Here is a 10,333-nt window from a genome sequence, read left to right on the forward strand (position 1 = left end):
CCCACTGGGAATGTGCCCTCAACCAATGTACATGCCCTTGACCGGAATCGAACCTGGGACCCTTCAGTCCGCAGGCCGACGCTCTATCCACTGAGCCAAACCGGTTTTGGCACGCCTTCATATTTTTAAATAACTTATGATCTGTCAGAAAATAATCTATTACCTGAGTATAAATGATGATTAAATAAAATTGAGCTAAACATGATGTAGGGCTAGAAGTAGACTAGGGGTTAGATTGGAAGGCTTTGTAAAATACAGAAAACCTGTCCAGGATGAGTAGATAAATGCAAACAAAAGAGCCAAGTAGAAAGGATGGGGGGGAGTTCAACCAACTTGCAGAAAGATGACTTTAGGGAAATGGAAAATAGATTGGTTACATAGGATCAGATAATAAATAACCTGATGAGAAGCTATCATTAGGCAAAGAGGAATTTTACTTTAAAATTTCCAATATGTTGCAGACCAGGTGTGTAAAGTACAATGCAAATGAATTGTTAGGAAAATGAAAATTAAAAAAATGCATATATGCCCTCTTTTTTTATTATTAGAGTAAGTGACCATACATGGGTGACTCATTCTTTTTCCTTTTGAACTCTTTTTCCCCCCTTGATCCTTTTGTAGTTTAATAATTATTTAAAAGCAGATAGAATAATTTTGTTTCAATGTAAAACCAAAATGATCCCAGTCAGCTAAGTTACTTTGTATGTGGCTTTTTGTTGTGAAGTTTTCCCCCTATCCTGTGGATCAGTCTTTTATCCAAAAATGGCATATTGTTCAGGCACAATGAGAAGGCCAATGCCTGAGCCTCAGGTAAACGTACAGGTAGGCTGTTGGGGAGGACGAGGACAGTGAAAAAGAGTAGCCAGGGACCAGGATAATGTTATTGAACCCAAATAAAAGGGTAACTTCAAAGAAAGATTGAAAATCTCTAATGAGTGATACAGAGAACCAAGGAGGGTAAGAAAAAGAAGAAGCCAGTGCATTTGTGGGGACTCTCATGAGTATCTTGGGTCAGTTTCAAGATTGGGGCATAAAACTGTGTGAAATAGGTTAGAAAGAGTTTGAGTCAGTAAAGTGGTTTAATTTACAAAATTCAAGGCCCCCCCCTACACCTTTTTTTCTTTTTTTAAGCGGAAGGTAATAGTAGCAGGCAGGCTTCTTTTTTTCTTGTTTTTAAAAGACTTTATATAAGTGAAATAAAGCTATTTACCCTCTACATCTATTGTCTGTTAAAAGGTATTTTATATCTTTGTTCTGTTTATAGCTTCAGAACTAGCAAAAACACCAAGAAAAAATGTGTCATTCAGTTTGAAGAATGATCCTGAAATTATGACAAACATTCCTCAATGTAGCAAGGGTAAGATTTTACCTGTTATTTGAAGAGGGTTTCCTTAGTTGCTTCAAGTTATAGTATTTACTTTTTTTCTCCTTGTCATGAGTACATATTTACGTATTTTATTTTCTATTCTGAAAATTCATTCAACAACCTGTGTGCCTTAGTATACCCATGTTTAGCTATCAATAAAGATCTGTGCTGGTTGAAGTTGTGCAGATTGATAGGGCCAACTAGAAACAGTTGTAAAATCCTGTTGTTAAAAAAAAAAAATTCTGTTGTCATTTGCTTGAGGTAGCCAGTTGTTCACAGAAGATTTGCTTTGGCAAATATTATTTGAAATAACACAATTTGTGGAGTATTGTGCAGCAGTTGTTTTTGAGTGACCCATTTGAACTAGGTTGAACTGTGTCCTTTTAGAATAATGAATAATGAAAAGGGCTCCATTTTTTCTTGCTATATGAATGCTACAGAAGTGCAGGACACAGCTGTCACTAATCAGAGTGATCACGTAATTAATAACAATAATTCAGCCTCTAGTGGAGATGCAATTAATTGAGAATTCAATAATATGTGATGGCTTCTGGGTAGAAACTGCAACTTTGCTTTTAATGAAGCTAGACTGTGATGAAAAGTGAAGTATTTATAGTAAGTAATGGCTTTTTGTTTCATTCTTTAGGGCATTCGACTTCAGATGAAGTTCAGTTGAAGGTAAGTAATTGACTAAAAAACTAGCAAAAACCTTAGTGTTACAAAGTAAAACAAGTTGAAAATAGAGCTTTCGTCTCTTGATTTGTATAGTGCTTTATAATTGACAGGTATTTGCCAATTAAATACCTAACTTGTAAATGAAGAATCAGGTTCAGAGAGGTGAAGTGACTTGTCTAAGTTCACTTAGATAAGAAGGAGGAAAGTTGGGAAATGAAGCCAGGTCTTTTGGACCCTACTGCATGCCTTTTTTGTGTTAGAATTATCCCTGGTATTTCCAACTTAGTAGACCTGGCCTGGAACTTTTATGGTTTGGTTTTGCTTTGCTTTCATAGATAATATTCTGTTGTTTCTTGGGGGATTGGACCCAAGATCCATGAAGTCCATTAGTCTACCTTTTTAGGATTTACATTTGGAAACTACACTCCAGGTTAGCTGAAAGGATTTGAGAATTTTTATGCTCTCCTCTATGTTTTTGTGCTTTTGTTTTTTCATTATGCCTTGTTAATTGGCCGTGGCTGGATGTGGGCAAGCCCAGATGGGCAAGGCGAATCCATGATAATGAGTGAGTGGTGAGTGTGTCCAGGTCTGGGTGGTTTTTGATTTGGACATCCTAGACTGTATATAGGCTAAACTTATGCCCTTTATAAGAATGTGAGTATTCAGGGCCATGGTTATGGCTTATGCAGAAATGTCCTAGTTACGCAGTCTAGGTGTGGGATTAGACATGTCAGAGTCTCCTTTATCTTTAATAGTGCTTCTTTCCTTGAGAGCTTGTTTGGAGGTTCTAGCAGGGGAGCGCAGCTACTCGTATACCCTTGACCGAAGACCGGTCCTCTGGGGGGATGGGGAGGGGGAAAGGTCGTCCTCTTCGACCGAGCGCGCAGCTTCGGGAGGGGCGCACAGGGATCGGTGAGGGAGGAGGGGGACACCTGCCTAGCCAGCCAAATCAGCCGAATCAACCCTGGCGATCAATGGGGTGACAGATGTCGCAGCCAGATCGCCCTCACATCCAAAAAATAAAATAAATAAAATTTAAAAATACTATAAAAATAATAAAAGTCCCATTGCTATATGCATAGGAATGCCTATTTCCTTGTTTACTCATCATCAATGGACATAAATACCTTTTAACAAAAAAAAATTCTGCTAATCTGAAAAATATTTCAAAAGGCTGATATACTTATGTTTTTTCTTTATATAATAATAAAAAAGTACATATATACTTTACAGATATCTAGAATACAACTGCTAGAATCACTCTAGGAATCTTGGAATTGTTGTATCATTTTTGTTGTGTCTCCCCCCCAACAAGTTCATTTGCATTATCTTCTAGTTCTAGGAACTAGGTTCATCTAGTTTTAATTAATCTATTGAAAACAAAATATTTTTATTTTCTAGCCTCTTTCACTCAGATCCATCATTAATTCCCATTTCATCATTATTATTTGACTATTTAAACTATATTGTTTCTTTATTTTTAAACAGAACAATGATAAAAGTGAATTTCTGTCAACAGCAACTCGTGTTCTAAGGAAAAGATTAATAGGTATGTATTCCTTTTTTAAAAATATATATTTTTATTGATTTCTTAGAGGAAGGGAGAGGGAGAGATAGAAACATCAATGATGTGAATCATTGGTCTGCTGCCTCCTGCATGCCCCCTAGTGGGGATCAAGCCTGCAACCCAGTATGTGCCCTTGACCAGAATCAAACCCAGGACCCTTCAGTCCACAGGTTGATGCTCTATCCACTGAGCCAAACTGTCTAGGGCTGTATTTTATTTTCCACTGAGTTTTTTTTTTTTTTAATATATTTCATTGATTTTTTTTTTTACAGAGAGGAAGGGAGAGGGATAGAGAGTTGGAAACATCAATGAGAGAGAAACATCGATCAGCTGCCTCCTGCACACCCCCTACTGGGGATGTGCCCGCAACCAAGGCACATGCCCTTGACCGGAATCGAACCCGGGACCCTTCACTGAGCCAAACTGGTAGTAGGTATGACTGACAGTTTCTGCCACAGATTCTATGTGTCAGGCATTGTTAGTTGCTTTACATACATTTCACTGTAATCTTCACAAGGCTCTATTAAATTAGGCACTGTTAGTCTCATTTGATAATTTAGGAAACTGGTCCAAAAACTTAATATAACTAGTTCTGGTGAAATCACCAGCAAGTAATGGCAAAACCAGAAGTCAGATTCTCTTACTTCAAAGCCCACATTCTTCCTGTTACCCCACACCTCTCTTGTCATACTGTCAAATTTTCCCAATTGCTTTTTACCCCCACAGCCCCAAGGTCTCATTCTGACAGCGAAAGTGAATATTCTGCTTCCAACTCAGAGGACGATGAAGAGGTTGCACAAGAATTTGAAGAGGACACTAATAAAGTCATATTGAGCCCGAAGACTCAAGCTCAGAATAGAGTAGTTTCAGCTCCTGTTTACAAAGAAACACCTTCTAAGAAAATGAAAAGAGATAAAACAGTAAGTGAAGAGAGAGACTTAAACCTTCAAGAAAAATTGTGTAATTTTGCAAAGATATGCTACCCTAAGAGAAGAGATCCAAATGGGGGAATCAGCATACTTTTTTTCTTCACTTCTCTATATTTTGTCAGCCTTTCACATAAATTCCCATGTATCTTTATCTATTTCTGGACTTTCTGTGTTGGCATGTTTGTATCCCTGTTTATCTAATAACTAGAGGCCCGATGCATGAAATTTGTGCAAGAATAGGCCTTCCTTCCCCTGGCTGCCAACACCGGCTTCCCTCTGGCACCCAGGACCTGGGCTTCCCTCTGGCCACTGACAGGCACCTGGGACCCGGGCTTCCCTCCAGCCACCAGCAGGCACTTGGGACCTGGGCTTACCTCGCAGCCCCGGCTTTGTCCAGAAGGAGGTCCGGTCCAATTAGCATATTACACTTTTATTATTATAGATACCGTAATGTATGCTGAAAATGACATATCAAGTCAGTTGTATAAAAATGAGCTTTTAATTAAAAATATAGATTGGATAACTGGGGGCAAGATTTCTCAATGTATACCTTCTTATATAGTTTTATTTTTTGTAACATTTTTGATGTATTCAAGTAAATGTAGGTAATAAGTAATGTGGCTATGGATCCAGGCTGAGCTGTTTGGAAGAAAACCATAGACATCATGGCTTGAGCAAAGGCTAATTAACCTGGTATTTTGTGTAAAGATTCAGAGCAGTCAGGAAGCCCACTGCTTGATGGCTTCTTATCCCATAGCCACCATGGAAGTTAGCCCTGTCTAAATCAGTAGAACAAGTTTTATTCCATCTTACTGTAATAATAGTAGGCAAGTCTTTTTACCTTGCTGTTGATGTCTTCCTCATTTTCACAGTGCTTCAACTGCAGTAATATTAAAGGATTTGCTCAGACTCTGTGAGGCAAGACAAAGGTTCTGATATGTAAACCCCCCCTTTTTAAAGTTTAAGTGGAAATTATATGTGGAGACTTAAGAATTATTTTGGGGAATAGACTACTTTAGTCTAGTCATTTCTTTAACTTTTATGGTCCTAAAAGTTACTCAGTGTTATCACTGCAGTTAAGTTTGCTTGGTCCAAAATCTATGTTGCTTTGAATAGAATATACTGAATGCCAAATAAAGAATTTCACATATGCTATTTTACACTGCTATTACAGTCTGGTTCTGATATAAAACAAATATCTGAAACTAAGAAATTACTTTGCATTTTCAGAGTGACTTAGTAGAAGAATATTTTGAAGCTCACAGCAGTTCAAAAGTTTTAACCTCTGATAGAACACTGCAGAAACTAAAGAAAGCTAAACTGGATCAGGTATGTTGCAAAAAATGTTACTTCTAAATTTTTCTTATTGCAAGCTGATTTGAAGAGTTAAGTATACATAAGCAGAATTATTGTCCAGATCAAATGAAACACAAATTAACGTGATGTAACTCTTACATATTTTATTATATACTAAACTAGAGGCCCGGTGCACGGATTCATGCACCAGTGGGATCCCTAGGCCTGGCCTGTGCCCTCTTGCAATCTGGGATCCCTCAGGGGATGTTGGAGGCCCAGTGCACGGTTTTGGCCCGATCTCCGCAGGCCTCTTGTATGTATATAAGATCTTTGGTTAATCTCTTCCCATCCACCCCTCTCCCCACTTCCCTCTGAGATTCATCAGTCTGTTCCAGGTTTCCATGCCTGTGCATTGAGCATCTGCCCCCTTGTGGTCAGTGCGCATCATAGCGAACGGTCGAATGGTCGGATAGTCGCTTAGGCTTTTATATATATATGGATGTTTCACTGGGTTAGAATTCTAGTTGACAGACTATAATTACACATTTTTTCTCATCATTTCTTCAGGATCTATAATAATCAGAGTCATGGTTTATTTGATATCCATGTACCATTAATCTTGGTTATTCATTTAAGCCACATATTTATTAAACCTCACACAAAGCATAAAACAATTGACCTGACTCTCTCAGTTACAAACCTTGCAAAAAGCAGAGGATATCTTGCTTCTTGATATTATGGAAAACCTGCTCAGTGCAATACAGTAACAAGTTCTATATACTATGTTCCAGCACCTCATGTTATGAGAAATAACACATAGCTATTGATGCTTCCCTTAGAGAGGAGACAGAACCATTCGAGAGAGAATCTTTCAGTAGAAAGTGGGGTTGATAATCTAAGAAGAAAGAGGTGATTATTAGTTCAGAGAGTATCAAGATTTATTATTCTCTGCAAGCTAGATTTTAGTGCAATTTTCTAAGGTGTTCAGGGTTTTTAACAAGAGTTTTCAACCTACAGAAAAGAGGAAAATATAGGGTAAGTCTCTGTGACCTGGATGACATAGTGCTGTGTGGTTATTTGTGTTTTGTGACCTGGTGTATTGGTATTGAGACTCAGATCAGAAAGTAGCTGAAAACATATATCAAGAAGACAAATAGGGGAGTGGGGGAAGCTGGAGGAGGATAGAGGGGGGATAAATGGTGATAGACAGATACTTAATTTGGGGTGGTGAACAAACATTACAGTGTGTAGATGATGTGTTATGGAATTGTGCAAAGGTTGTGAAACCTTTATAATTTTGTTAACCAGTGTCACCCGATTAATTCAATGAAAAGGGGGGAAAAAAAAGAAGCCAAACTGTTCCAAGGAAGAGATGGTATTAATATCTTCTTATAATCATGTAAATGGTTCTGGGGAAAAACTTAGCAAATTCTTTACTGCTATCACATATTTGTACCCAAAAGAATATTATAAACAAACTAGAAGCCCGTTGCAGGAAGATTCCTGAAAGAATAGGGCTTCGCTCCCTTCTCTGCCACTCCTACCCCGCCCTTCTCTGCCGCTCCTACCTCGCCCTTCTCTGCTGTTCCTACCCCGCCCTTCTCTGCTGTTCCTACCCTGCCCTTCTCTGCCGCTCCTACCCCGCCCTTCTCTGCTGCTTTTCTCCCACCCGTCTCCGCTCGCTACCTCAGCTCCGTTGCTTGGCTTCCTTCTATGGAGTCTTCAGTCTTCGCTCCCAGCCAGTATATGCAAATTAACTGCCATCTTTGTTGGCGGTTAATTTGCATATTGCTCTGATGAGCCAATGGTGGGCATAGCGAAGGTACGGTCAATTTGCATCCTTGTCTATTATTAGGTAGGATATTTAAATCATATCTGAGATATTATGTATACTCAGTTAATGCACTCATTACCAAATGAATGTCTCCTCTCCTAACCTCTACCTGTAAGAAAATATTTTTAGTTTGGATTAATTTGATGTCTGTGGTTTGAAAGTGATTTTCTTTCCTCTCTTCCTTTTTTTTAAAGCAAACTCTGCGTAACTTATTGAGCAAGGTTTCTCCTTCCTTTTCTGCTGAACTTAGACAACTAAATCAACAATATGAACAATTGTTTCATAAATGGATGTTGCAGTTACAGTAAGTACTATCATCATTGCAAACCCTTGTAAAATAAGGAATAATGTATATTTATATAAGCCTGTGTTAAAATCAAAGTAATTTAACTTATTTAATTTTCTTTTTGCAACAAGCTTGATATATATTTTTAGTTATATATAAAAATTTGAAAAAATAGGTGTTTTTTCAATTTTATGATGCAAATGTGGACTGTCATTATTGTATGGCTCTGCTCAGAAATTCTAGTTTTCTAGAAATTTGTCTTTTCTAAATTTAATTTAATTTGCCAATAACAGGTCAAAGGGTTATGCTAGTAAGAAGAGAATGATTATCCTCCCTGGTAGGCCCTCAGCTCCTCTCAGTAACGCTTTATGATCTGTCATTATAAATGTACAAAGCAGCTCTTCACTCTGATCTCCTTCCCCAACCCCCCTTCTTCTTTCTTCTAGTATGTCAACTTCAATAACTTGATTTGCTTTGCTTCCCAGCCTATACCTCATAGTTAACTACTTGAGTATTTGCTACCTCTCTGAATTCCCTTCTTTTTTTTCTGCCATTTCTACCTTGCTAATCTCTACCTTTGGATTTATCTCTCTTCTGTTTATTTCTAGGCTATCCTGCATTGCCACAGAGCATCACATAAATATTGTTTCTGACTGACCTCCATAAACAACTTTAGCTTGACCCCTAGTGCGTGGTGTTCTGGGTCATCTCATTCACTCTCTTGGCCTCAGTTGCTTTTTGTATGTGAATAACTCTCATAACTCTATCTCCAGCCCAACCCAGCTCAGATCACAATCTTCAGCAGTAGACACGGATATCTGAATATTGGAGATTTCCATGTGGATGTCCCTGTAAATAATTCAACGTACATAAAATTTAACTCATTTTAAATCCATCATTCCCACCTGCCCCTGCTGCCTGGCACAGTTCCTGTCCACCCCATTCATGTAAAGTTGTCTATGCCAATTACTCTCCAAATCCTATTGATTTCACCTATATAGCTTTTGACACCTTACGTTTTTCTCCTTGACACCTAATTCAAGTCAGTTTTGTCCCTCCTCATCTATTCCTCCCATTAGCCCGTGTGATCTTTTAAAAAGAACATGGTACTTTCCTTCTTAAAACCTTTCAGTTACCAACTGACTAGTTCCTAGTAAATGCTCATAGTCCTGGGAATAAAATCTAATTAATGTCAGTTGACTTACCAAGACCTTTGTGACCTAGCCCCTGCTTACCTTTCCAGTTTAATCTACCAATTAAAAGGCTGCTGCAGCCTGTGAAATGTTTTAGTGCCTTGCACCTCCCATGTTGTCCTTTTACTCCCAGCATCTGCAGGTTGAAAGTAGTATGAGCTGGAGAGAGAGCTACTAAAATTGGAACGCTTAAGTTTCATGTGCTAATAATAAAATTGTGCTTTTACCTTGTACAATTTGGGAATCATTATAGTTATTTAGCCATCCCAGTTCTTCTGTATTTTTTTATAAGCTTTAAATAAGGAAACTGGTTGATTATAAAATTGGCAATAACAGGTACTGAACTTTAATTTTATGAATGCTATCTTTCCTAACAGCCTGGGGTTCAACATTGTGCTTTATGGTTTGGGTTCTAAGAGAGATTTACTAGAAAGGTTTCGAGCCACCATGCTGCAAGATTCCATTCATATTGTCATCAATGGTTTCTTTCCTGGAATCAGTGTGAAATCTGTAAGTTTCAAAATGTTAAAAGGAACCACATCCTATCTCCTGCCAGTCTGTACCTCCACGTTAATGAGGTTGCTACTTCTCATTCTGGAGTATTCAGTTTTTGTTTTTAGACTTCCTACTAGTAGGATTGCATACTGCTTAATTAAGATGATGAGCTTGGACTCAGAAGGTTCTAGCTTTGAATCCCCATCTTTGAATTTCCTACTTCGTAACTGATAATGTATTAAATCTTAGAGAAAAGTTAGCTTTGTGTACTGTACCAAATACTAATAATATTTCTCTGAAGGATAGGATTATGTGGGACCTCAATTTTTATTAGGCTTTTATGTCACTTTGGTACTCTAATAAAAATGTAAGTAATGCTTCGTAGTTTTATAATAATTTATAGCTAATTTTTACTCCAAATGTTCATATTTCTTCATCATTTGAAAATTAATATGAACCTTTTGGGTGCTGGATATTAACTGATGTAGTATGCCTTTCTAAAAATGTCAGTGTTTCTGTTCTGTTTCCTTTGATAAATCAATAGTTTTCTAATGTTTCTCATATTGTTGGGGGTATTTTTTGGGGGGTAGGGTTTGTTGCATCCCTCTTATATCTTTACATCTTTGCTATTCCATGTTTTCTTCCTTTTAGCTCTAACTTATGCTATATATATATTTATGAAGATATATATA

General features: G+C 37.7%; 1 protein-coding gene across 2 annotated transcripts in view; it reads left to right on the forward strand.

The window, feature by feature from the left end:
* The window catches only part of ORC2 (origin recognition complex, subunit 2), a 24,463-nt gene that overhangs the window by 5,835 nt on the left and 8,295 nt on the right, over positions 1 to 10,333 (forward strand). For both annotated transcript variants that reach the window (XM_005874125.2, XM_005874126.2), the window contains exons 5-11: positions 1,265 to 1,357; positions 2,013 to 2,044; positions 3,530 to 3,590; positions 4,335 to 4,528; positions 5,768 to 5,866; positions 7,862 to 7,971; positions 9,524 to 9,656. In XM_005874125.2, the coding sequence (XP_005874187.1) occupies positions 1,265 to 1,357; positions 2,013 to 2,044; positions 3,530 to 3,590; positions 4,335 to 4,528; positions 5,768 to 5,866; positions 7,862 to 7,971; positions 9,524 to 9,656 (722 nt within the window). The remainder of the gene's footprint in view (positions 1 to 1,264; positions 1,358 to 2,012; positions 2,045 to 3,529; positions 3,591 to 4,334; positions 4,529 to 5,767; positions 5,867 to 7,861; positions 7,972 to 9,523; positions 9,657 to 10,333) is intronic.

Source organism: Myotis brandtii, unplaced genomic scaffold, assembly GCF_000412655.1.
Source record: "Myotis brandtii unplaced genomic scaffold, ASM41265v1 scaffold4259, whole genome shotgun sequence".
Classification (NCBI taxonomy): Eukaryota; Metazoa; Chordata; class Mammalia; order Chiroptera; family Vespertilionidae; genus Myotis; species Myotis brandtii.